Here is a 27,659-nt window from a genome sequence, read left to right on the forward strand (position 1 = left end):
ACCTGAAGGCGAAAATTAATGATCAGGTTATTCCAAAGAAGAATCACTCAATGGAAAGTTTGAAACCCGCTGATCAGGTCCCTAATAGTGCCATCCTTGTCACTTGACAATTGGAATAGATGAGGCCAAATATCAGTGGGAGCCCGACCATTAAGCCACTGATCTTGCCAGAAAAGTGTGAACACCCCACCTTTCACTGTCGAGCAAAGGTTCTTTCGGAATGCAAGTAAGGACTTGAGGATGGCACTCCAAAAGAAGGAAATCCTACCCCAATGTTTATGGTACAAATTCCAGAATGGTGTTCTACTAAAATAATTTTCACGGATAATCGCATCCCCACACCATTGACCTCCAGACACAATCTTCCACCACCATTTGCCAAGAAGAGCTTTGTTGAAGACATCTAAATTTAGGATATTCCACCCCCCTTGTTCTCTAGATCGACATAATCTCACCCAACTGACTAAGCGAATCTTAGAATGCTGAGGATTAGGGCTAGACCAGAGGAAATCTCTCTTAATTCTGTCAATGCTTTTAATCACCCAACACGATAGCTTGAATAAGGACATCCAATAGGTGGGAATAGCAATAAGGACCGAGTTTAGCATGGTTAATCTCCCTCCTAAGGATAGCAATTTAGCTTTCCACACATCTAACCGTAATATGATCTTGTTGATTAGGATATCCCAATCCTGTTTCCTAGGTCGGCCCCTAGAGATGGGAATCCCCAAATAAGTCAAAGGAAGAACCCCAGTAGAAAGCATTGAATTGTCCTAGAAAGGTAATCTTGTGGTTCTGAATTTTTTTGTGAGGTGAAAAGGCAAGTTTTATCCGAATTCACAGATAGCCCCGAAAGCCCCTCAAAGACATAAAGGATCAACTTGATGATTCTTAGGTCTTCCACCCCATCCCGAAGTCAACACTATAAGGTCATTAGTGTATTGTAAGTGGCATATCTTGATACCAGAGTCCCCCAAGCCTAACCCCATGAAGAATTCTAGAGTCAAGCGCGTGGTTAAACATGGAACTAAGGGACATCCGCCACAAGAGCAAAAAACAATGGAGAAAGAGGATCCTCTTATCTTAACCCTCTACGATATCTCATGTATCCACTTTGGACATTATTAATAAGAAATTTCGCTTTAGAAGAGCTAAGAATGGCATGAACCCAACCAATCCATCTATCACTGAAATCTTTGGCCTTTAACAGTTCTAAAAGAAAACCCAAGTCCACCATATCAAAGGCCTTAGAGAAATCTACCTTAAGGATAAGGCCGTCAAGATGGTGCTTTTGTATGTAGAAAATGAGCTCCTGGGCAGTGACAATATTATCAATAATACATCTTTCCTTAATGAAAGCCGACTGGGTTGGGTCAATCAGTTCCTCCATCTTACCACTCAGCCTATTTGCAAGAATTTTGGTGAGGATTTTGAGAGATCATTTAATCAAGCTAATTGGTCTGTAAAGTGAGGGCTCTTCTGAGCTTTGATTCTTAGCAATTAGCGCAATGTTAGACCAATTGATCTTTTCTAAATTGGCCCTTCCCCAGTAAAAGTCCTCACAAAGCGTAAAAATATCATTCTTTACAACCTCCCTAGAAATTCTAGAATAACAGCATTGGAATCCCATCTGGACCTAGTGCCTTGTCCGCACTCATACCAAAAACCGCCAACTTAATTTCCTCTTGAGTGAAGGGGAATCTAAGCTAGAAAGATTAAGATTGGCCTTGTCCATAAGGAGAGTCTGCCAATTTATTTGGGAGTCGGTACTGTTGTGCCTTACCATAGAGATTCTGATAAAATATGGTAAAAATCACCCCAATGCCCTCGGTATCATGCACTCTACAGTTGTCTCTCATCACCCAAGGAATGCAGTTTCTATTCCGACGTCCGTTCGCTACCCGAATGGAAAAAAATACTAGTATTCTCATCCCCCTCTTTGATCCATGTAACCCTTGCTCTTTGTTTCCAAAAGAAGGAGCTTGGTCTGATCCTCAGTGTACATTTTTGTTCTTGCTCTAATTCATTTTGATTTTTATAGTATCATAAATTTATTGCAACACATCACCACTAATGTACAATATTGAATATTTTGAAAATCCGAGAATAAAAAAAATAAAGTACATAAATAATTTCCAAATATTTTAAAAATATAAAAAATAATAATAAATTTAATGTGTGAAGTAAATTACATGGATAAAAAACCCACTTAATTTTTGTAAAAAGAAAGAAAAAAACACTCAAAAATGATAAATAATAAGTATAATTACTCACGGGCCACGGGGAAACAAATATGGGCCACAAATTTTAAAAAGGCCGGCCCAGTCCAGATCACGTGGATGTGTACGCCACGTCATCAGCCATACAGGGACCCACATTTGGCAGGCTGCCCATCTTTTGTGGCCAAGATTGTGCCACGTCACCATTTCTCTCTTCTGAAAAGTGCAGTAATTCCCTATCCAACCACTATCTTTGCGCCACGTCATTAGCCAATAAGGGACCCACATTTGTCGGGCTCCCATCTTTGTGGCGGAGATCGTACCACGTCACCATTCCTCACTTCTAAAAAAAGTGCAGCGTTTCTCCTATCCACCCACTATTTTGACGCCACGTGTCATCATATCCTTACCACTCTTCTCTCTCCTTCATTTCCAACCTCTAATTTTTTAAATAAAAAATTATTATAAATAAAATATTCATTTATTTATTTATTTATTTAATCGTGTCCCCAAATCCGAAGAAATTTCATGGTGGCTGAGATTTCTCTACTCCATTGATGCTTCTTGGGTGAGCTCTGGATCGTCTCTCATGGTGGTTCTTGAGCGTCGGAGGATGGGAGGAGAGTAGCGGAGAGTGGAGGTATGCGAAGTGGGATGCTCTGGTTGCGTGGTTTTCTATTTTGGATCTTTTGAAGCTCGGTTTTGGATTGGGTGAGGGTTTTTGAGTGATTTTATTGCTTTGATTTACTAGGGTTTTGTTGGTGTTTGGAGGATTCTTCTGTTGTTTGTGTTCTTATGGCTTTGGTGCAGATTGGGATGAGGTATTTTCTCCGTCAAGTTGAGCGTTTGGTTGGGGATATGGAGGGAGGATGCTTGATTTTTGTGCAGGATTTGAAGGCTCGGTGAACTTTGGATTTTAGTGTTTATATGTTGGATTTTGAGTTCTTGGGGTTTGGGCAATGGATGCATGTTCTTCTGGAGAGGAGTTTGTCGTTAAGGTTTGGGCTTTTGTTTCTCTATTTCTTGAATTTTGAGTTTCTTGGTTGGTTATTAATGCTAGAAAGATTGTTTCTTTGATGGTTATTTTTTAATGGGGTTGCAGACAAGGAAGCCGTACACCATCACGAAGCAGAGGGAGAGGTGGACGGAGGAGGAGCATAACAGGTTTCTTGAAGCTTTGAAATTGTATGGGAGGGCATGGCAGCGTATTGAAGGTTATAATCCTCTCTTCTTCCACTTGAGTGATGTTTTGTTGGAATCCTGAAAGAGGTTATGCATGTTCCTTGCCCTGTTTGCATATAAAAGCTCATGAACTTTGCCACTGTAGAACTATAATTAGAAATTGTCGTGCTACCTAGGAGCAAGTTTTGCTTATTTACAATCCTTCCTTGAGTTTTCAGTTCCAAAACCTTTGGCAGTTTCTCTATCAATATGCACAAGCCTTTCATGTTTCATGCTTAAACCAATTAGTTTTGCTTCGTGGTTTATTAACTCACTTGTTCAAATACTGAATGTTAAAATTAACCTTGCTCTTGCTATGGATGATTTCAACTTGCTTGCTACTGATACTGTGGAAAATTCTATCTGCGGCACTGAAAAATGCATCTAAAAGTGCACTGTTGGGGAAATCACCATGTAATGAGTTGACTATAACTCCAATATCTGCCTGAGAAGCATCATGATCTACTTTAGGCAGCTTGTCAGAATCATTTAAACTTGTCCTTGTGCTACGGAAATTCTACATTTGATTTGTTATATACTTCTTTCATCCTTGGCAAGTTCAACTTTGTATCTTATTCTCATGAATGATTAGAGAACAGATGGTAGCCATTTAAGTAGTTGATGAAAAAAAATTAATTTAAGGGAGGGAATGTGTGAGGTGCTAGGATTTGATAGGTGCATAGGAAGAAGGTGAATGATGTCCATGTGGGGCTTTTGATGGATACGAAAGAGAGTAGCCAATTATTTGCAAAGTTTGATGGGCTTTAATTTCCTAGATCAGACTAATCCATTTATTCCTTTTGAATAATTTTAGCAATTATGGTGTGTAGCTGGCTATTTAAGGAAGGGTATCTACTGTTTATGTGCATCTAGTGAATGTTGGGAATTTCTATTTAATATCCTTGATTAACTAGTCAATAAATTGTATCATGAGTTTGTAACACAATCAGTTTAGCCATTCTGTCTAGTTGTTTAAAAGCTCCTCAACAAAGTCTGCTCAAAGAATGCAGCCATATAATTATCTTTAGTTTTTGGGACCAGGTCCTTGCATCATATCCACAGGAGTGAAGAGAACCATGAGATGGTAATTAGGAACTGCTTTATTAGACATGTTCACATTGAAGAGAGGTGGTCAAGTATGGTACAAAACGTCTTCTTGGTGAGAAAGCCAAAGGCATTATCAAATATGGAAATTGAGATTTTTTACCTTGCTAGTAGAAAAAACCGCTTAGCATTATGTCCTGTACATCACAGCTGGCACAACATTTTTGGTGAAAGATCATAGAAGAGGGAAAAGTAGATCTACAACATGTTTAGCAAAACTTTAAGGAATGATGCCGTAGAGCTTGATTATCTAGTTTTTTGGCCCTTGATAGAGCAATGCAGAAAAGGAAGGATTCATGCAGTTGACCCCCAAATGGTTGGGACTAACAGCTTCTTCTTCTTGTTGTTGTTGTTGCATCTTGCTACCAAAAATTTAAAGATATTAGAGGAGTGTAAATTGAAAATTATTTTAATCAAGTGATGCAAAATGGAAGCTTCATTTGAAGACTTATCAAAAGAAAGAAAATTCAGAAACCAAAGCCTAAACTTTGATCTAGGTGAAGATTGACTTATTTGGGACCTTCAAAGTTCCAAATAGTTCAGCTGGCCTTGGACTTGTTTTGAATTTACATATCATATTTCTGCAGCTCATGTTTGTTCTAATCAAGTGTTTTTAAGAGTATTTACTAAATTTAGTTGTCTTAAAACTTTTAAATATTTATTAGGGCGTTTAAGTTTTTTTAGTTTCTATGTGCATCCCTTGGGTTCTTATGAGAATTTACGAGTCTTGGTTTTCTAGATCATGTACTACAAGTCCCTGTAAGTAGAGCACTAAGGAAAGAAAAGAATTAAAGAATATTTTCTAGAAATTTATCTTCTCTTTGGTTCCTGTGAGATGCAAACCAAGCCTTGGTTTGATGCCTATGAATTTTAGGAGTAATTCCTAGAACTTTTTGCTATTGTGATGCTAGTAACCTATCTTTTAACTCAAATTATAGCTACTGGCCCGACATCACCAAGTTATTAGGTCTTACATACAACATAAGCAGAATCACCTCTAATTGTGTATGTGCATTTGCTTTTTTTATGGTGCTAAACATTTGAACTAATGTGATTGAAGCAAAAGAAATCTTCATCTTCCTAGCCATTTGTATAGTTATATATGCCATATTATTGAAGCAATATAAGTTTTTTCTTTCCAAAAGTTAAAAGCAGCACAAGTTTCTCATATGTACTTGTAATTCTCTCACAAGTCTTTTATGACTTATCTATGCATTATGCAGAGCATATTGGTACCAAGACTGCTGTGCAGATCAGAAGCCATGCGCAAAAGTTCTTCTCAAAGGTCTACTTGCTTTTCTATGTTATGAATACAGCTTGCTCATGTTATCCATTTTTATTAATAAATAGGTTTCTTGCATCTATTTACCCTCATCGATAAAATTAGCTGAAGCTATGAAATACAAATTTCATGCCATGTGACATCTTTATTTGTGTGAGATGATAAATTTTAAGCAATGGGCTTGTTATGTGTCAATATATGCAAGATCCCCCCAAAGGTAAGAAACTTGTGCTGTCTATGTAAAACCAAAATTTAATCGATACTAGAACTTACAATTTGGTAGTCTGTCTTTGCTCAGAACATTTTTATTAATTCTAGTTCAATAAAATTTTCTATAATTTAGCGAAACCTCCAGCTGCTTAAGCTTCCAAACATGTAATGTAAAGCATAAATGCAGTCTTAGTTAATCACTTTAGTTTGATTCGAAAATTTTTAATGATGTCAGACTTGAAGTAAAATTAAGAACTTTATATTCTGCCAATTGGTAATTAAAACAGAATATAAAGTTCTTAATTGGCTGCACTTCAAGTCTTAATTTGAACTTTATATTCTCCACAGAATATAATGATGCCAGTTTGATTCTGCACTTTATATTCTGCCAGTGTTTAGTTAAATGCACTAAGTTTAACCAGCGGCACTATCTTTGGTCAAAGCTCTTGATTATTGAGAAGAATAAATGAGCATTCAGCTTCCTTTATTTAGCTGCTTCTTAAACGTGTAGCCCTTCTCTGCCGGCTTTTAACTTAATCCGATCATTTACATGCCTCCCATTAATTGAGTCAATACCAATCAAATGGAAGGGGAAAAACTCAAAGGCGAAGGGTTGCTGGTTTTGCATTTTATACTGCTAGCATAGTAGCATGCCATAGGCTTTGTTTACAATTTTCTTTTTCTTAACCATAGTAAAAATGAGGGTAGATGTACTTTATTATCCGATAATAAATGTTTCTTGGATCATATTGCATGGTGATCATCTCTTGCATGTGTATCACACAATCTGACTGCAGTTGGAAAAAGAAGCTTCCCTGAAGGGGATTCCTCTGGGTCAAGCTCATGACATAGATATTCCTCCACCACGACCAAAGAAGAAGCCAAGCAATCCATATCCTCGAAAAGTTGGTTCAGGTAACATCTCTTCATCTGCGGAAGTGAAAGATCGGAGAAAATCACTTTATTCCCCCAGTGCGAGTTTGCAAATTCAGGCCACGGGAAAGGTTGCACCTGTAGAGGTATGTATGCATTGTGGTGATTTTACTAAAGTCTTATGCATAAGATATTTCCTGTGTTTTCTTTTATTTGTGCTTATATAGTCTGTGTTAACCATTTGATCAGAAACCTGTAACCGAAACTCAGCAAAGAAAGAAAGAAACTTCTGAAGATGGCAGTTGCTCAGAAGTGCTTGATCTTTTCCAGGTTTTACCATCTGTTCCCATATCATATGCGGCTGAGAACTGTTCAAATCCTTATTCGTTCAGGGAATTTGTCCCTTTGTTGAAAGAAACCAGTGACAAGACTCTAGTGGATAAATCCTCTATGACCATCAATAGCAATGTGGAAACAGGATCCGATGATGCAGCTATATATCATAAGAACACAGAGAGGATGCATGGAATATGCAAAAATATGCAGGCAGAATCAATCACAGAAGAGATTGCAGTTATGCTAAAAAAGCCAGAGATGCCAGTTTCATCAATCAAGGATAATCCACAAGGTTTTAACAGCTACCAAAAGTACGTTGTTGATCAAGCTGAAGAAAACAGCAGTGCAAAATGCAGAGAAACTGCAGATCCTCAGAGCAAGATCCACTCGAAAGTTCACAATCTTGGAGTTCCATCAAACGTGAATCCATTCACAACTCCAATAATACCTGGAATACCTCAAGCCTATGCCAGCTCTGCAACCATTCATCCACTGGTTCAACCTGTTCCACCTTTTACCCAATTCTGCAGCATTCCTGGTGCTGCCTATAGATCATTCATGAATATCTCATCGACATTTTCAAGCCTCATCCTATCCACCTTGTTGCAAAACCCTGCAGTTCATGCAGCAGCTTGTTTGGCTGCATCCTTCTTCCCATCTTCTGGTGCTGATGCTGCTGCTGCCGCCGCCGCTGCTAATTCAACAACTGCAGAAGTCTTTGGCGGCGAAGTTCCAGGGCGACACATGAATGCCATTCCAAGTATGACAGCCATTGCTGCTGCCACAGTTGCTGCTGCCACAGCATGGTGGGCGACACACGGATTATTGCCTCTTTTCCCACCTCATTTGCAATCTGACCTGATGTTCACTCATCCTACAGTCACAACTACAGTCGGGAACACAGATATTGCTCAAGCTTCAGATATTATCAGAGAAAGAGATGATGAATTTAGACCTTCTGCACAAGAAGATCGGAAAGGTGAACAATCTCATCTTCCAAGATCACAGCATGACTCCTCATCAACATCAGACTCAGATGAGAGTGAGCAAGGAGAAAGATCACAATGCAATTCTGATCTGAAAGATTTAAAAGCTAACAACATGTTCAAATTGCAACCACAAACTGAATTACATGACTCTATTAACACTTGTAAAAAGAAGGCTTATCGTTCGTCATGTGGCTCTAACACACCTTCCAGCAGTGAAAAAGACTTTGCTAATGCAGCAGAGAAGGCAAAGACTGAGGAAACCAAAGAAGCAAGCCAGGACCATGTATCAAACGAGACTAACCATCGTCGCAATAGAAGCAGTGGGACAATAAATGATGCTTGGAAGGAAGTCTCTGAAGAGGTGATCATCAGTAAAATTATTTTCAACTTCACATATAATGCGGTGACTTTTGAACAACAATATCTGCTCTAATGTTTCTTAATCTTGTCAGGGTCGTCTCGCATTCCAAGCTCTATTTAGAAGGAATGTGCTACCACAAAGCTTCTCACTGCCACACTCCGATGAAAAGGGAGCAGCGACTGCATTTGCCTGTTGATCTCAACCGGATGGTCTATTTATCAAATGATCTTGATCAGACCGAAGAATCACAAACCAAAGAGACAATGATTATAAGCAATGGAAACTCGGCAAAAAGATGCATTATATCTGAACCTGAACATGCTAAGCTAAAAGCTCATCGGACCGGATTTAAGCCTTACAAGAGGTGTTCCATGGAGGCAAAGGAAAACAGGGTCAATGCCGGTGAAGATCAAGTTAATAAGAGGATTAGATTGGGAAGCAGAAGCTTCAAACTGATTTCTCAGTACAGAAATTTATTCAAGATAAACAATTTAGTACTACTAGTAAAGTGCTAAATCAGTTAAATATGGTTTTCAAGACTCAAAGAACCTGAAAAACTTGAGAAAGACTTATTTGTGGACAAGTACTCTCGTCATGCACTCTCTGTTTACTTTCCAACTGTATGTTCAAATCTATTTGTGCTCTTTTTTATCATACCAAGGACCAAACAATATGAACTTTTTCTTTAATGTCATTATATATCTGCAGTTCTTTCTCATATTTACATGTCTTCTTGTTCTTCTATTTTAACCTCTTTGTTTGGTAAATTTTTTAGTTGTTTATTCCTCAATGCATCTGATAAACAAATTAAATTCACAATTTATTCTCTAAATTCAACAAACAAACTCCTCTCATATCTCACACTTCACACCACCCATCAAAGTTCACAAATTTATTTATTTCTTTCTTACTTCCCTTCTCTCTTTATTATTATTTTTGGAAAAAAAGAAAAACCCCAATTAATCTTCACTCATCATCACTAGAGCTCTCTTTCTTCTTCTCCTTCTTCCCCTTCTTCTCTTTCTTCTTCTTCTTACTCTCTTTCTTAGCATTCTTCTCATGATCCTCATCTTCATCTTCATCATCTTCATGTTCATGTTCATGTTCCTCCAAGTAATCAGAAATGACCAAATGAATGCCAGGGTCTTCAGCAGTGTAACTCCCACCAAGAACAATGGAGTTATTAATTGACTGGTAGTTACTGTTGGTGTAGGCACTGAGTCTTTGTTCATCTCCAAAAACAACTCCATGAGTGTCTGACACTTCATGATCCATATCTGACTTCATTGTTGCTCCTCTGTTTGTTCCAGCCAATGTGATGATCCCATTGCCATGGCTTTGTTCTTGGTTGTTGCTGCTGCTGCTGCTGCTGCTCAAGTGATGAGTCAGAGTGGACACCATGTTTCTGATTTCATGACTAATTGGTGCCTGTTGTTGGGTTTGTGTTTGGGTAGTGGAATTTGGAGCCATTTTGAGGATGATAAATGCTTTTGTTTTGAGTTTATTTTTGATGTTTCTCTTGAGGTGATGAATGATGATATTGGTTTGTGTGTATTTATATATATATATATTTGAGCCTTTGTGATTGATGGGATTGTTCTTAACTTGATAAGGAATGTATTCCAAGAGTTAGTGGGAGGCAAAGGATTTCTTGAGTAGAGTTAATAGACTTCTTTTTTCTTTTTTCTCTTTGAAGCTTGATAATTGCTTTTAAAGAGAGAATCTTTATGATAAATAATGAATAACAAGTAGTAAAATAATCTGAGGGAATTTTTGTCTAGGCATATAAAAAAAAATTGGCATCTCAATAAAATTAAATACTATGTATACTTATTTGCATATATACTACTCTATCTCACAATGTTAAAAATATATTAAGAATTATATAAATGTTAACTTGTTTGGATAGTAAAAATAAAATATTATTTAAGTTTCTAAACTACCCTCTATTAGTGTTAATTTTTAAATGTAATGAATAAAATCAACTTAAATTTTGTAAGAGCATTCATGTAAAAATTTCTACATAAGTACAGTAACAATTTTTTAGGATTTAGATGTAATTAATAAGACGAGTTTGATTTTTTTGGGTTTATAGACAATTATATTAATTTAATATCATTAGAAATTTTAAGAGTATATACACAAAGGGGCAGAACTATAAGGAAAATAAAAAGGTGTTGCCTCAAAAAAATTAAAACTAGGTTTTAAAGTTGTCCTTAAATAAATTTAGATTAGTTGCATGACATATTCATTATCGTTTGGCTGATTCAATTTGCAAAAAAGAAAAAAGTCTACAGAGATATAGTCATAAATTTTTTTTAGAAATGATCAAGTGAAAAATTAAAGGACCAAACAATAGATTTTTATAAATATATTTTATAAAAAATATATTTTTTATATGTTATATCCTAGTTTATAAACATCATCAATGAGTCAAGTAATAAATTTTCACAAAATTTTTTCTAAAAATATAATTATACTATATACACTAATTTATAATAAATGAAGGAGCAAAATAATAGATTTTTGAAAAAAAAAAAACTTATATTATATAAACTAATTTTGTAAAATATTACTTGGTTGAATAATAAATTTTTATTTTTTTTTCCAAACATAATTTACCATAAATATTAGTATGTAAAAAATTAATATTTAAGAAAAATAAAAATAAAATTCCAAGTGAAAGAGTGAGCGGGTGCTACTAACTTCCCTACCATCCCTTCTCTTATATATATATATATATATATATATGTTCGTAAAAAGTACGCAATTGAGCATTTTATTAATTAAAATGCTACAGTAAGATGATGTACAACATGAGACGGTTCAGATTTTTTCAAATTTTGTGTTAAAACTAATTGGACGGTTCAAATTAAAACACTGCTTTTTGACCCTCTGATGTATGCATAACTTTTTTGGTTATTTAACATGGCCGGTCCGACGAATAAGTGACCCCGAGGGCCGGTTCAATGAAACATAATCGGCCTGTCATGTAGACGGATAGATTATGGGTTGGCCCGCCGGGTCAAGCCAGGTTTTGGTAATTAGTTTAAATTTTTTTTTCTGAATTTTCTGGATTTTTTAAGATTTTTTTCTATTTATTTAATAGGTGGGTCAAATCCGGCCCAGTGGGTTCTACACCCCCTACCGGCCTGGTTCGAGTTGGAGCGGGTGAATAGCAACCCAGAGGGTCTGGCCCTCCGGACCGATTAACAAGTATGTGCCCACCGCTATAAAGGTATATATACAAACAAACTGAATTTTAAATAGTTCATAAACAAAATTAGTTAAATTTTTGATATAAAAATAAAATAAAAAAAATCTATTCCTATCTATTTTGAGAAGCGGGAGAGTAACAAATAATATACATACTATAAATGATCATAAACGCCTTACCCACTGTGGGGGTAGTGAATGAATAATATGTTTACAGAACTAGGTCCAAATAAACAAATTAGATGTCCATTGGACTGTAATAAATAATATTTTTTTTTAGGGTAATAAACAATATGAAACAATACTTTCATGATGTACTTTACTACTTTGAAAGTAATAAATAATATCACTATTTTTGAGGGTTTAATCAGTAAAAATACCCTCAAAACTCGACCACGCTTCGCTCCAACCCCCGCCCGCCGCCATCATCGTCTTCTTCGTTCGCTTCTCTCTCAGGGATCCCCCTTCGTTGCTTCATCCTTCCGGCGAGAATCGCCGATAATGGCTGATCGGAAGAGAAAGAGAGAGCCAGCTGGTGATGGAGCTAAGCCAGAAGAGGAAAAGGGGAGCCGTGATAACAAGGAGAAGAAAAGGACTCTGCTTCCATCTCTTATCAAGAACAAGGTTAAGAGGATGGCAGTCCACGCGAAGGTCAAGCGTGAGAAGAGAATTGAGAAGAAGAAGAAGGCCAAGTCTCGTGCTGATGCTCACAAGCGCGCCCTAGAGCTCGGCGAGGAGGTTATTGTCTTTCTATCGTTTGCCAAATCTTCTTGTCTAGTTTCACCTGATATGAGTTTTTCTTTGTTTTGATTCCGGGATACAGCCTCCGCCGGTGAGCATTCCGCGCACGATTGAGAACACGAGGGAGCCTGATGAGACGGTCTGTAAGCCTGATGATGAAGAGGTTTGTGTTCTTTGCTTCTCCTTTGGCTGTATTCTTTTGGATTTTCGTGATTTCAATGCATTCAGATATAGGATATGGCCTCTTTTGAAGAATAATGAAGAGAAAGTTTGGATTTTTATTTATATCATGGTCCAATTGAGGATGCTGAAAACCTGAATAAGGTATATTAGATATAGGATATGGCCTCTTTTGACATACTTTTTGGGGTTTTAGGTAAACTATCGTACTACCCTAAACCCTAAACCCTAAACCCAAAGTCCTAAACCCCAAAGCCCACACCTTAAACCCTAGACCCCTAACTCCAAACATTATTTTTAAGGTATATTAGTTATTCATGATGAATGCTGCAATTTTGATCCTCTTGTAAGTTATTTGCAACTTTGTGATGCACCTACTCTGCGGTGCCTTGTTATTTGGTGGCATTGGTGCTCCCTTTTCCTTGTTTTTCAAGCTATTGCTGTATTTTTTTAATATTCTTTGGCTTTTTTTATTATTGGATGACTAATTTTCGCCTTGTATGTAGTGTGCATGCTGTGGAAGAATTTATACCATACCAGGTACTGGTCTAGGTTGCTGCACTAGCAGATTGGCGTTTTCATGTCTGTTGGCATGTTTGTAGCATAAGTGTTTGGGCCTCAATCGGCCAGGGAACTTCAGCATTTTTAATTTGATGTATATTCAATCAAACTGTAGATTGGAAAATTTCAAGTGTCAATTTTCATACAAAAGCTTTTGGATAACTCTTGGTTGAAGGTTTTCATGAGGTTGTTCTGCATGTATGAGGCATTAGCAGCATCTGCTTCTCTTCTGGCACTTGAGAATCTGAAGTTAACTGGATACCTCTTTCCTGATTCAGTTGTTTGTAGGAAATGATGCAGATGAATTCAGCAATATATTGAAACAAGAGCGGATCCCGAAGATACTGATCACTACATGTCGCTTCAATTCTAGTGTATGTTGTTATCAGTATAGTTTGTTCTTTTCTTATGACAGTGCTGAACTTACTGTTTGCTGAAAAAAATCAAGATCCATTTTATAATTTTTATGCTTGATGATGTTTATCTTTCTATATATACTTTTTACAGAGAGGACCTGCTTTTATTCAAGAACTGTTGTCAGTGATTCCAAATGCCCATTACTTTAAAAGGGGAACCTATGAACTCAAGAGGGTACCTATTAAAAATACGAGGCTCCATGGTTGACTCTTGTCTTTGCTTTGTTTAACTGTGATTGTATTTATGTTCACAGATTGTAGAGTATGCAAATAATAAAGAATTCACTTCAATTATTGTCATCCATACTAACCGCAGAGAACCAGGTGAGGCTCTTTTTTTTTAATGTAAAGAAGCATTGTTTCCTCTGTCTGAAACTTCTGTTTGAGAACTTGAATATCATGATGCTGACTAACCATATGTTTAATTTGAAAGGAGTTGGTGTTTGACCTCTTGTTCCTTGCGTGTGTTATGGCGTGCATTATGTGCCTATTCCTCAATTGTCCTTTAGTGACTTTATGACCCTTAACTTGGAATTATTTCCATTTTGTAGATGCTCTGTTGATTATCAATTTACCTGATGGGCCTACTGCACATTTTAAGCTCTCCAAACTTGTCCTAAGGAAGGATATTAAGGTATCATGCTGGCAGCTTTGCTGAGTGTATTATCATTCAGCTAGTTAAACTAGAAATTTATGTTATATTAGTCATGGTATTTTCTTGTCTTCGAAGTTATAAAGCAAGCGGGCTTATAGTTTGGAGGCATTTACCGTATACATTACAATCTTAGATCTTCCTGAAATGGAGCAATTATGTATTTCATGTGGATTAAGGTTTACAGATCTCATGAAATTTGACACCTGAATTTTGATATCCATTCATAATTCAGCAATTCTTTTGTCTATGTGTAACGTTATGCATAAGTATTATATTTTGTTTGAGATACAAAATACTTATTGTTGTAAACATCATGGGTTTGTAAAAGCCAAAAAAGCCAATAAAGCCAATGAAATAAAAATATGGAAGCTTTTAAGGGTTTAAGGGTAAAAGTTTCTCCAAAGGAGCACCAATAGTTGAAACAGACTTTTGTTATGAACTTAGTTCATATCTGGCTTGGTAGCAGATAATGGTGATGTTCTTGCATTGGCCTTAAAAAAGCTAATGGGCATTGGTTATGAACAATCCATCTGTGTCTATTTTGAGGATGCTATTTATTGCTGTAATACATTGACCATTCCTTGATGTTTTAATATGAATAGATATATTTCTGTTTGCCATTTAACTTATTGATTACTCCCACCTGCAAGGAACAGTTTATAATATCCCTTAATATTTGGTTATTTGCAAATAAACAGAATCATGGAAATCCTACCAGTCACAAACCTGAGTTAGTATTAAACAATTTCACAACACGCCTTGGTCATCGCGTTGGGAGGTAGGTTCTTTCGATGGATTTCTAATTATGGAAAAATTGCTAATATAGAAGTGTACTACTTAGTTCATTCTTATTTACAGTTTTCTGTTTTGGTACATATATATAGATATATATATACATACTATATTACTAGGAACTAAATTAACAAGCAAATGCTGTCTGTTTTGTTAGATTGATACAATCACTTTTTCCTCAAGATCCTTTCTTCCGCGGTCGCCGGGTGGTAACCTTCCACAACCAGCGTGATTTCATATTCTTTCGTCATCATAGGTATTTAAAGCTTCTTTATTAGCTTGTTGTTTCAGTTTATTTGATATGTATTCAACTGAAGGTCCCTTTCTAGCTTGAAGTTCAGGATATAGTTTCTTGGTATGAACTTAAATTTCAGTATCAGCATGAATAATGAGACTTTTGTACAATTTCCTCTCCTTTATGCCATTAAAGAAATAATTAGCATGACGTATTGAAATGTACATTTTCTATTAATTCTTTTTATGCAATGCAATACAATTGTAAATTCACTGTGAATTGGTTAGGCTTACGTTTTGTTGTCATATCTTTTTTCCTAATTCCTATCCATGCTTTTCTACTGTACTCTAAACTACTAATGTCACTTTTAATGGGTTGTTGTTGATGATGTTGATAAAATTAATAGCTGCAGCAACAATATAATTCGCACAAACATTTTGGCATTTTGCTGTCATTAACTTCTATTGTTGCCCTTTCCTAAATTTATCCAATAGTATGTCTCTTCATGTTTCATTATTGTTATTTTACATAATTCTTCTTATATATGAATTTCGGATTTGGTTAATTATATTCTCCCTCTCCTAGAAACTGCTATCAACTACTTGTTAATTTTGTTTTTATTCAGGTATGTCTTTGAAAGCAAGGAGACGAAGGTTGACTCAAATGATGCAAAAACTAAAAGTGCCAAAGGCAAAAACTTGACTCAGACCAAAATGATTGCACGTCTTCAGGTACCTTAATCATTTGTTGGGTTCAGATAAACTTGTTTGATTAGTTGAATTCTGAAGGAATTATATGGTTAACTATTTTTCTTTCCATTGCTTCATAACCTTCATCAATTTCTGCAATGCTATTGTGTAAAAACTATAGACATTTTTCTCTATTACGGTGGAACCAGAAAGTTGTGAAACCAATGACCGTAATCGTTGGCAGTTTTGAAGTTTTTAAAATGTGAGCTACATTTGAATCAGTTGATTATTGGTTTACCGGGGATGTACCTTATATTGTGATGGGAAATGTACTGAGCCCGTTGTGTGTTCACTAGATAATTTGACCACTGGTGGTTGGTGTTCTTTTGCTCAATTACATAATACATGGAAGTTCCAAATACCATTTGTCTGTCCATAATTTTAAAATTTGACATTCTTGTACACTCACAGACCCCTGGTCCTCAGTCCCTGATCAATCATAGTGCAATAAGTAGGTTGATCCTTTTCATTTATCATTAATAAGGTCTCCATAATGGGTTCAGTTATATCATATTGTTGTACCTTTGTTCATGAACCTCCATATTCTTGCCTGCTCACCCGACAACCATTGCAACATAATAGTACAATGCTACTGATTTAATAACCCAAGAGTAACTAACTAGTTGTGTTACATATATCATTTATATCATTTTACCATTTCCTGTATAACAATGCAGGAGTGTGGTCCTCGTTTTACACTGAAGCTAATCAGTCTCCAGCATGGAACATTTGATTCGAAAGGTGGAGAGTTTGAATGGGTGCACAAGGTAATTTTCTCGTTTAGCTACCTTAGACGTTCCGCCTTTCAATTCCTTTCAGCTTATTTTGTAATCTGTTCCAATTTTAGCCGGAGATGGATACGAGCCGCAGAAGATTCTTCTTATGATCTGGGAAAGTTATTTTTTCAATGGAGTTTCTCAGAGACGTTAAGCTGCATAAGATCTCTAGTATTGTCTTTTGTGATTGCAATTTCTAGAACAGAGAAAACCAGTGCTGTGTTTGTTAATTGATCAACTTGTCTTCCACCTTTGTGATTTATGTTTTGAATTTTTATTTTTATTTTTATTTTTGTATTCAAGTTATATTCTAGTGCTGATTTTGCCTAGAAAATTTTGTTTCTTAGATGTAAGGCTGAGAAACATATAGTCCATGAATTTACAATCAACTTGTTTTCCTATTGAGGTTGTTTAATATGAGTTGTGTTCCACGGACTCGATTTCGTGCGAATTGTGGGAATTACGGTGGAATCGAGATGTGGGTTTTACAACAATTAAGTTTTATTTTTTAAAATTTATTTTATTTTTATGGTGCTAATTACGTTAGTATTCAAAAAACTAAGTTGTTGTAACTTGTAAGGTTATGTTTTGGCTCCACTGTAATTTTTACGGAACTGAATCTGTGGGATCATAACTTGTTTTCAACTCAACTCTACTGGGTTTTGAGGATCATATGAAACCTCTTTTAACCATGTTTTTGTTTATATCATTATGATGTATTATTAAATACCTTCTTGTTTGTGTATAAAAATGGTGAGAAAATTTGGTGTAAAATTTCAAATGCATGTGTTTTAGGTTTTATATAAAATTATTATATATATATATAAATAGACAATAAATATTTTATTTAAATTTAAAAGAAGTTAAAAACATTAACAAAAAATGACAATTTGTGCTCTCTGAATGTTAAAATTTTGATATCATGTTCCTGTAAAAAACACTAAAATGTTCATAAAATTTTGTTTTTTTTAAAAAATCAATAATTAGAGAGAATTCATGAAAATAAATACTAAACATATCATCACGGTTATTAAAAAAAAAATAAAAAATAAAAATTAAACTGCTTGTATTTCTAAAAAGATCATACACGTAGAAGGTAGAACACACTCAACACAGCACATGATCTTCCAAAGAAAATAAAAACAAATGCAACCACACACCAAGCCACGTCAGCAATCCGCAAAACAACTATTAGTCCAATCCAAACCATTAATTTAAAATCCAACGGCCACAAACCCTCCATCTCGTTCCCACGAAGCTCAAACCAAAAAAGAAACACAAATCCCACTCTACCAACCACGTCATCAATCCAAGTCCCTCCCAACAAAACCAAATCCCCACCGTCCATTCCTAATCCAACGACTATAAACACTCCTTAACATTTCAAAAGCTCTAAAACTCCAGCCCTTAACCTTCCTATATAAACCCCTAAATCAAAAGAAACCCTTCAAAATCAAACTCCAAAAGCGAGAGCTTTTTCGTCCTCTTTCTTCTCCGATTCATCGCCGGGCGATGTCAGGGACGTGGCAAAGGTGGCAAGGGTCTCGGCAAAGGCGGAGCCAAGCGCCATCGCAAGGTCCTCCGGGATAACATCCAAGGCATCACCAAGCCGGCAATTCGTCGTCTTGCTCGCCGAGGAGGTGTTAAACGAATCAGTGGTTTGATCTATGAGGAAACGCGAGGAGTTCTGAAGATTTTTCTTGAAAACGTTATACGTGATGCCGTGACCTACACGGAACACGCGAGGAGGAAGACGGTGACCGCGATGGATGTCGTCTACGCGCTCAAGCGTCAGGGAAGGACCCTTTATGGTTTTGGCGGCTAAGCGTCGCCGCCACCGCCGTTGATGATGTGCTTGAGGTTAGGGTTAGGGTTAGGGTTTCGGTGGTGCCTTTTTGTGGTTTTCAATGTAAATCTTTGGAATCGTGTGCTGGAATCGAAATGGAAATGAAATTCATTTTCCGCTCTTCTTTACTTGAATATATATATATAATGGTTAAATAAATCACATTTGATATAAAAATAAATAATTTAGAAATATTATTTTAATTGTGGCGGTCTTTAGTATTCAATTGTTTGCGCTTAATTGGTCGTGGATTTGACGGAAGATGGAATGTTATTAGGTAAATTATTTAATAGGTCAGTAAATTTTGGATTATTTTTTTAGAATGTTAATTTGTATTAATTTGATTTCATTGAATAGTAAGTTAAATTTTTTAATAAATCATCATGGTTTTTTTTTAAATGAAATTGTCACTTCCAAAATAGTTTTAATAATGTAAGAGAATTAATTAGGATTTTTAGATAATTATGTAATTAATTAAAAATTATAATTTTTTTGATTTACAGACAATTATCTAGTGAAATTAAAATTAAATAATTAAATTAATATAAATTGAAAGTTAAAGAAAAATTGAGTTTAAAGTTTAGTGATATAATAAAAAGTTTATTTAATATGGTTAATTTTTATTTTTATTAAATAATTATAATATTTTTATGTTGAAAGTTTAAAAATAATACAAGATTAATAATTTGTAATAATAATAATAGTAATTTCTTTTAAAAAAATGGAAGTAGCTTTATATTGATGTTCCATTTGGGTGTTCACACATTAATCGAGAAAATTAGTTGCTAAATTTATTAATTTTTTTTTGTAATTTAGTGAATTATGTATTGATTTAAAGTTTATGGTCTATCAATGATTTATTTTGTTTCCATTTAACGTGTGGACAAATCATTTTAAACAGAGACTTTTACCAAACTATGCAGCCGAGAGAGTTGAATGCTTGAATCTTCGACTACTTTGTAGTGGTCATGTTGGTTTTTTTTTTTTAATTATTTTTAATTTTGACAAAAGTCATAAGTGCTATTAATGGGATAGAATACAATTATTTAATGATATTTTACTCTTTGTTTTTTTAAATATTTTTTTAAGTTGTCAATTTTATTTAGTCTACAATGATAAAAAAATTAATTAGAAGTAATTGGTTATTTATATTTTTATAAAAAAATCTTATTATTTTTAAAAATTATTCATATTTGAAAACTCCAATATATGATTTAATACTTGTTGAATATGATTTATTAAAAAATATATAAATATATTAAATAAAAAATTAAATTTTAAAAAAATATTTAATGTGAAAAAAATAAAAAAATAAAAAATAGTTTCAACAGATTATAAGGAAAAAACACAGAGAAAGTATATGTGTTATATACTCCTTTATTTTCTAAATATATGTCATTAAAGATGTTGCACATAGATCATTAAATTATCTAAATTTTAACATAAAAAATAACTAATTACTTAATTATTTTTTTGAAATCATGTATTTTTTTAGGACTATAAATATTATTTTTTTATTTATATAATTTAAAAAATTAAAGATGCGTAAAATTGAGAAAAAATAAATATTATATTTAATATTATAAAATGATAATTATTTTAAAATAATATATTTTCTAAGACATATATTTTGGAATGGAAGTAATAGTTTTATCCTTTGCATATCTTTTTTATATACAACTTTTTAAATTTTAATACTATTTATTTACATATTCTTTTTGTCCGTATGCTTTGTTATACAACGCTGAAAAGATTTAATACTATTTCATTTTACATATTATGCTTAACAAACAAGATAAATAAAATTAAACCATAGTGTATAATATTTTGAAAAGCAGGATAAACACTTGAGACATGTTTGTTTGTTATTTATTTTTATTTTTTTGCAATCTGTGATGAATTAACATTGTACTATCAGTAATTTTTTTAATGAATAATTTACTGCAGTTATAAACGTTTTAACAGCTGCACTATTATCATGGTGTGATTGTATCAATGTAGTTTTTCTATTTAGCAAATTTTAATAGAAAAAAATAATTATCAAAATAAAATAATATATTTCACTTGTGTATATAGTAGAAAATTTTTAAATATATATATTTTTTTAAAAAGATGAATAAAGCATAAATTTATTAAAATAAAAAATAATACTGAGAAAAAATAGAAATAAAATAAATCAACAAGAGTGAAAAAATAGGATTAACCATATTAAAAGATGAATAAAAAAACACACTGAGATCATACTGAAGGACTAGCGAAAACAAAACAAATTAGAATCACATTGAAAGATCAGCGGAGATAGCGGGGTGGTGGGAATATTGGGATAAATTAAATTATTAATGTCCAATTATTTTACATAATTGTAAAAATTCACATTTTTAAGTCCATTTAATTTTTTTATGCTGCAAAAATATGTAGAAGTCTTTTAGTAATTAAATAATAATTAAAAAAAGGGAAACAAAGAAAAGTGTGATTATGGAGAGTGACGGAAACATCTTCTCGGATGCAGAATTCTGGATCCAATGATTCAGATACCATATCGGATCTAAAAAAATCGAATCCGATACCCCTATCATTTGCATCCGCATCCGTTATATCTCCATCTATAAAAGCCCAAACCCGAAACACGCGCTTTTCTCACCACTTTCCCCCTTCCTTCTCGTTTCCTTCCTTTCCCGTTCCAAGCTCCCATTTCTAGGGTTTTAGAATTCCATTCCAATCTCCATTTCGATCTCATCTCTGAGCTCGATTTTCTAGTTGGAGATGACGGTGCCTTTGGGATCCCTTCCTCTTGGTTTCCGCTTCCATCCCACCGATGAGGAGCTCATCAATCACTACCTCAAGCGTAAGATCAATGGACGTATCCGCTCCGACGTTGAGGTTATCCCTGAGATCGATGTCTGCAAGTGCGAGCCCTGGGATCTCCCTGGTATGTTGATCTTGTAGTTGTTTTTCGATTTCCCTCTTTTAGCTTTCGTTTGATTTCTTTTGGTTTTGTGTGTTTGAATCTGTGATTAGATAAGTCGCTGATACGATCTGATGATCCGGAGTGGTTTTTCTTCTCGCCGAGAGATCGGAAGTACCCTAATGGCCATAGGTCGAACCGTGCGACGGAGGCGGGGTACTGGAAGGCTACTGGCAAGGATCGCACCATTCGGTCTCGTTCCTTGGTTGTTGGCATGAAAAAAACTCTTGTCTTTCACCGTGGCCGTGCTCCCAAGGGCGTTCGAACCAACTGGATCATGCACGAGTACAGGACTACTGAGCCTGACTTCGAATGCGGCGAGCAGGTATCTTTGTTTTCCCGTTTCTTTTGTGGTTCTTTTGCTTACTAATTTTGTCTGTTGGACTAAAGTGTGTGTTTTTCACTTCGTGATGTTTATGATTTGAACATATTGTATGTCCTAAATTGAGTGCGCCAATCTTGTGTGATTTCTGAGTTCCTAGGATTTCATTTCGTTAATTGCCATCAATTACCTCTCTTGTGTAAATCTTCGGATCACACACACACACACACACACAGAAAGAAGAAGAAGGGAGTTTGACATTATTTGGGTTGTGGATGAGGGAAAGGCTTAGAATAAAGATTGCAACTTCTGGAATTAATGAAGTGCAACCTCATTTGAGGATCTGTGCAGTTATTTCTCCTATATTATATCTCATGACTTGTTTATTCACCAAAGATGAAACAGGTTTGCAGGTCCTACAGTGTGATTTGTTTGAGCATACAGTTATTAATTAATTGATTTATTCTTTTACATTTTCTGCACTGAGTTGACTGCCATTTTTAAGGTGCTTCCTTTTTCCAAACGAAACTTGGCAAGTGCTATCTTTAGTACAGACGCATTTTCTTGTTTCAATTATTATGGAACTTGCTAGTTATGTTATGCTGGAGATGGTTAATGTATTCTACATCTTGTACAGGGTGGTTTTGTTCTTTGCCGCTTGTTTAGAAAGCCTGAAGAAAGGAGTCCAAGTCCTAATATTGATGAGATGGAGATAAATGAGGTGTCTCCTTCACCTCCCAGATCTTCTCCTGATGAAATCCCACAGGAACCCGATGCATCAGTAGAACTTGCCTCGCCCGTGAACCAAAAGCTTCCTGTGTCAATTGGACAAGGTGTTCCACAATCTTTGCCTGATTCTACTGAAAAGCAATCATCAGGTATTGAGAGGTGGCTAGCAGATAAAGCGGAATACCCAGCGGTCTACACTGTAAAACCAGAGAGTGACAACTTCAATAGCAATGTTTCTCGGGATTCAGGTTTTCCTCAGGCTGAAGAAGAAACAGAGGTAAGAAGATTACATCTGATAGTTTGCTTCTTTGATGAGGTTAGCCTATTGTTTTGCTTCTTACATTTTCTTGAAAGCGCTTATCCTCTTCATTATCTTCATGTTTTCTTTGCAGTTTACCTGCATTCTTGTGATTCTTGTAAGACTTTTCCTTGATAATGACATTCAAACTAATCATGCATGTTATTCGTAAATGCAGGATCATCTCTTGATGCATGAGATAGCGCAAATTTGTGATGCCCAATATGATCAGATTTATTTTGATGGGTTTCCCAATGTTTCTTCGCCAGCGCTCCCATACACAAACTATCCTTTCACTGACAATCCTGCCATTGGCTCAGATATGGGATTGCTTGAGGGTGTTAGTGATGATCCAAGCATTGCTGCATTCTTGGATGCAATTCTCAGCCATCAAGATGAAGATTCCTCTGGGGACTTCTGTTTACAGAGCTGCATTCCTGAGATATCCGTAGAAGGACAAAGTTTTACAGGTGCACCCTTGGGGGAGTCACCTTCAGTGAAGGATAATGGATCTATCAGTGATGCTGATACTGAAGTAGGATTAGCAGAGGTGAGGATGAACTTTCTTGAAAATTCTAGGTCGTCTGTTGTTTCCATGAATTTATTTGCTTGATATAAGGAATTACATCTGTATTGCAGTGTGGTCTGCCTCCGGGTGCTTCTGACTGGTCATTCCAGCCTCCATTGTTAATTAGAGATTCTCTGCATGTTAGTTCTAACATACAACAAGAGATTGCACCTGTATCCTTATTGTCCACTGAAAGTTCTGCACCTGAGGTTTCTCTTGTGGATTCTGCGGCAGATTCAGCCTATGATTTGCTCCATAGTTTTGCAGATTCAACCTATCAGAATAATTTTAACCAAGAAGGTCATTCAGAGGAGACTGAAGTAGTTATCCGCAGACATCAGCCTCAGTACCGTAATAGCATGACCAACATGTTAGCCAACCAAGGCACTGCATTCAGAAGGATTCGGTTGCAACTTCCGTTTGATGAGGAACAATTGTCATTTGGCAACGAAGAATCAAGTGATACTAAAAATGATGATGAATTTAGTGTGGCAACTGTTGCATCAAGCAATAATAAAGATGGTCAGGAGGTTAATCAACTTGACACTGGAGTGAACAGTTATCAAAAAGATGATTATGTTCCTGAGATGGGGGATTGCAACTCTAGCAATACTGAGGTATCTAATTGTTTGCTTGATGATAACAATGGCAATTTGGAGGTCAATAATGTGGTCAGGGAAAGCAAGGCTGAGGTAATACATGTTACTTAATTGATTTGATTTGATTTTTTTTTTTTTTTGGCTCCACTGGAACTCATACTCGTCCTTCTAAAATTGTGATTGTGCATATGCTATTACAAAATTTGAATAGTTACAAGAAGATCCACAATTTGACAAAATTTACATGGTTATACACACAGAGAAACTAATATTCTATTTAGTTGGAAAAGTGTGTTTATGGTATTGCATGCGGTACATAATAATCAATTTACTGACATCTGCAGGATGAAGATGAAGTTTTACACACTGCACACCCAGATAAGCACAACAACTTAGCTAGCTATGGTAATGAACTGATTTTTCCTTGCTTTATTACCTTTGATTTGGAGATGGATGGTCCTTCAGCGTTTTAAATTTTTATTGTTTTTCTTGTGGGCTGACTTTCTGCTTGTCTCCTGCAGAGATTAACACCATCACTCAGAAGAGCATTTCTGTTCAGCTGGAGACTCTTCAGGACTCTGGACCTACTCTGAGGTTGAGATCAAAATTAACAAATTACTCCAATGGGAGCAATAGGAGGAATACATCAATGGACTCAAAGATTAACCACAATACTCCTCTGACATCCATCACTACTAACAAGAAGTTCACTGGTTCTGCTACTATTTATCTAATGTGTTTGATCATGTTAGTCCTATGTTTTTTTATGTGCTTCGGATTGCGAAGGGGTGTATTTCCTCAAGTGTTGTAGATTATCGGCGTATTTATATTTGTATAATTTAGTGTTATATGTGTTTGTGTATCTCTGTAAATATCGCATCTTTTGAGCTTGTAACAAGATTCTCCAATCAGTATGAATTGGATTGCACTCTCTTTCAGCCTATGGTATTAACGGCTGCTTGTTTTGTCTTAGTAGTTAGGTATGTACCTTGTTTGATTATTTACTGGCCACCTATTTTCCTTTGCATATTTACCCCTTTAAATGCCTATAATTGCCTATGTGCATACACATATATATATATGTATGTATGTTACTATTCTGTTAGGCAGGCTGTTGTTGGAGCTATTTTAACCTCTATTTTTTGTGCACTTTTATTGATTAACTAATTTTTGAGCTGAGCTTGATTATTTATATGCAGCAATCGTTGTTTTTATTGCAGTAAGAATAAATTTATACAGTTATATATACATTTTGAAGAAAATGTAATTTAAAATGTATATGTACATTTAGTATTGATTTTTCAGATATAGGTAATCATCCATTTCTAAATTCTACTTTATTTGATTTCTGAATTTTAACTCGGATAAACATGAAATTTTACTCTTTAAGACTTGTATAAATTTTTTTTAATCTATTTTTAAATAAAAGATCCAGAGATTTGTATATAAACAAAACTGAGAGAAGAAGTAACTGGCATCTAATAATAAAAAAACTCAAGAGGAATTAATAAAAGTAGTTTCACTATTTTTTAGGGGTTGCCCAATAAAAGCTTAATTAAAAAAATATGGAGGGTTGTTATCGTAAAAAGGGAATAAAATATACTAATTTTCAAGTTCCAGTTAAAAAGTTAGACCAAAACCAGAAGGCCAAGCAAAACAGCAACCTTTCTCCTTCGTCATCGTCTTCGCTTCTCGACCTTCTCCGGCCATCCTCCGCCTCACCGGAGCCGACGAAGATGAACTTTCTCGGCGCTACCTTCGATGCTTCCAATCGCGGCCATCCCTCACCGTCTTCATCGCCCATCTCTTGGTCTTCATTCGTTCTTTCACCCAACGCCCCACCATTCAAGCTCGACCGCCCAAAGACCCAACCACCACCACCGCCTCCAGCTCCTTCCCCGTCTAGCTTCTCTTCCGTGGCGGGCTGTAGGACTTCCATCCAGTCTTCATCGTCTAATCAACCGTGTTACGAATCAGCTGTCGATGATGGGCTTGATCTTGAGCGAGCTGAGGGATTGAGCGGTGTTGTTGCGGCTTCTTCTCTGTTCGGCAAGAGCTCCAACTACGATGCGTTTTCCTTTCAGAACGGTATCCCCACTTCAATTTAGGGTTATACTTGTTTGATCATGCGATTCTATTACCTATTATTGTGATTTCATTTTGCTATTTGTGTTTCATTTCTATAATCTCTGATTCTAAATCACTAATCCATGATGTGTGTGGTCGTTGCTCATCCATTTCCTTCTTGATTTTGGCATTTGTTGTAGAATTCATGGAAAGGAATGATCATTCATTTTGTGAACGAAATTAACTCTTGAAAAATGATAACATTTTGAACTTTACCTACTTTTAGGTTGTGTGACTTACTTATTTATCAATTATTGTATTGAAGATATGCTTAGTTTTTGACTCATGCTTGTGTTGTATTTCTTCACTTCCCCATATGTTATGGACCATCTTTATCCCTTTGCTTGAAGAATTCAACATTGAATCAATGTAGGTTGTCTTTCTCTAGTCTAGCTTGGATTCCCTTGTAGCTCTTTAAGGACCACTTTTTTTCTTCCTGATGCATTGGCGTAAGATATGATAAGTGATTTATGATTGTTTTTTATAATAGGTAGATGGTTTATATTTTTGTCATCATATTTTAGGCTCAAGTATTTTACATAGCAAGATGTCCCACAATTTGTAGTTTGCAGTGTTTCTAAAAGTGAGAAAGGCGCTTTAGTAAGGCGAGGCGAGGTCTTAGCGCCTCAACACCCTCAAGGCGAGGTTAATGAGGCGAGTGCTTTTTTGCCTTGCCAGGCTAGGCCAGACCAGGATAATAAAGGAGCACCTCTCTTTTTTTTGCTATCAGTTCTTATGTTTAATGCTTTCAATTAGTGTTAATTGGAATTTTAAAAAGGCACACTTACTACTAAGGAAGAAAATAAATTTAGGAGAGAATAACTAGACTTTAAAAAGGCACACCTACTAATAAAAAAGAAAATAAATTTAGGGGAGAAAAACTAGGCAATTTTAGAAGGGCACACTTACTAATAAGGAGTGAAATAAGTTTAGGGGAAAAACCTAGGTGATTTTAAAAAGACACTTATGAATAAGGAATGAAATAAATTTAGGTGAAAAAAATTAGGTGATTTAAGTGTACAACTGCTATTTTTTAAAAAAATAATGAGTAAATTACGGGATTAACTGATTAATTAGAGAAACTAAAAAAGACAGCAAAAATTGCACTCTAAATCTAGTGATGAACTTGAAGTTAGTTTAGATGATGAGGATGATTATATTGTAGAATTAGATGACTTATGAACACAGAATTTGCACTTGAGTAGTTCTAGATTTCTAGGAAGTGTTTTGCTTGACTTTGTGTTATACTTTATTTGATTTTATGCTTTGCTTGACTTTAAATATTCCTA

At 35.3% G+C, this 27,659-nt stretch overlaps 5 protein-coding genes across 5 annotated transcripts; 4 read left to right on the forward strand and 1 right to left on the reverse strand.

Moving 5' to 3' along the window:
* The first annotated feature begins 2,722 nt into the window (after positions 1 to 2,722).
* On the forward strand, positions 2,723 to 9,313 carry LOC120271857 (protein LATE ELONGATED HYPOCOTYL-like). The gene is given in 7 exon segments (XM_039278534.1): positions 2,723 to 3,217; positions 3,322 to 3,433; positions 5,768 to 5,829; positions 6,834 to 7,055; positions 7,159 to 8,595; positions 8,687 to 8,755; positions 8,757 to 9,313. Coding segments are annotated over 7 exon segments (2,295 nt in total). The 5' UTR covers positions 2,723 to 3,178; the 3' UTR covers positions 9,111 to 9,313.
* A 205-nt stretch (positions 9,314 to 9,518) lies between these two features.
* Positions 9,519 to 10,131, reverse strand: LOC120271858 (nucleolar protein 56-like). The gene has a single exon (XM_039278535.1). It carries the CDS (start codon positions 10,063 to 10,065, stop codon positions 9,562 to 9,564), a length of 504 nt encoding a protein of 167 aa, XP_039134469.1. The 5' UTR covers positions 10,066 to 10,131; the 3' UTR covers positions 9,519 to 9,561.
* Positions 10,132 to 12,190: 2,059 nt separating this feature from the next.
* On the forward strand, positions 12,191 to 17,351 carry LOC120272689 (ribosome production factor 1). The gene is made up of 11 exons (XM_039279563.1): positions 12,191 to 12,549; positions 12,635 to 12,715; positions 13,572 to 13,667; positions 13,801 to 13,884; positions 13,964 to 14,033; positions 14,261 to 14,343; positions 15,063 to 15,142; positions 15,314 to 15,412; positions 16,017 to 16,122; positions 16,818 to 16,907; positions 16,988 to 17,351. The coding sequence occupies exons 1-11, from the start codon at positions 12,313 to 12,315 to the stop codon at positions 17,024 to 17,026; spliced, it is 1,065 nt and encodes a 354-aa protein (XP_039135497.1). The 5' UTR covers positions 12,191 to 12,312; the 3' UTR covers positions 17,027 to 17,351.
* Positions 17,352 to 18,348: 997 nt separating this feature from the next.
* On the forward strand, positions 18,349 to 18,890 carry LOC120272193 (histone H4-like; the record flags this gene model as incomplete). Its single annotated transcript, XM_039278956.1, has 1 exon — positions 18,349 to 18,890. A coding segment is annotated over one exon (393 nt), but the record flags the coding sequence as incomplete, so codon positions are not given.
* A 2,568-nt stretch (positions 18,891 to 21,458) lies between these two features.
* Positions 21,459 to 25,215, forward strand: LOC120272148 (protein NTM1-like 9). The gene is made up of 7 exons (XM_039278905.1): positions 21,459 to 21,691; positions 21,781 to 22,052; positions 22,687 to 23,055; positions 23,255 to 23,626; positions 23,716 to 24,336; positions 24,588 to 24,648; positions 24,765 to 25,215. The coding sequence occupies exons 1-7, from the start codon at positions 21,526 to 21,528 to the stop codon at positions 25,052 to 25,054; spliced, it is 2,151 nt and encodes a 716-aa protein (XP_039134839.1). The 5' UTR covers positions 21,459 to 21,525; the 3' UTR covers positions 25,055 to 25,215.
* The last annotated feature ends 2,444 nt before the right edge of the window (positions 25,216 to 27,659 follow it).

This window comes from Dioscorea cayenensis, chromosome 11 (genome assembly GCF_009730915.1).
Source record: "Dioscorea cayenensis subsp. rotundata cultivar TDr96_F1 chromosome 11, TDr96_F1_v2_PseudoChromosome.rev07_lg8_w22 25.fasta, whole genome shotgun sequence".
Taxonomy (NCBI): domain Eukaryota; kingdom Viridiplantae; phylum Streptophyta; class Magnoliopsida; order Dioscoreales; family Dioscoreaceae; genus Dioscorea; species Dioscorea cayenensis.

Coding starts and splice junctions, on each gene's coding strand:
- LOC120271858 (XM_039278535.1), bottom strand. CDS start 10,065: ATGGCTCCAAATTCCACTACCCAAACACAAACCCAACAACAGGCACCA.
- LOC120272689 (XM_039279563.1), top strand. CDS start 12,313: ATGGCTGATCGGAAGAGAAAGAGAGAGCCAGCTGGTGATGGAGCTAAG. Junction 12,550..12,634: donor CCCTAGAGCTCGGCGAGGAG/GTTATTGTCTTT, acceptor TCCGGGATACAG/CCTCCGCCGGTGAGCATTCC. Junction 13,885..13,963: donor GAACCTATGAACTCAAGAGG/GTACCTATTAAA, acceptor TTATGTTCACAG/ATTGTAGAGTATGCAAATAA.
- LOC120272148 (XM_039278905.1), top strand. CDS start 21,526: ATGACGGTGCCTTTGGGATCCCTTCCTCTTGGTTTCCGCTTCCATCCC. Junction 21,692..21,780: donor CGAGCCCTGGGATCTCCCTG/GTATGTTGATCT, acceptor ATCTGTGATTAG/ATAAGTCGCTGATACGATCT. Junction 23,056..23,254: donor AGGCTGAAGAAGAAACAGAG/GTAAGAAGATTA, acceptor TCGTAAATGCAG/GATCATCTCTTGATGCATGA.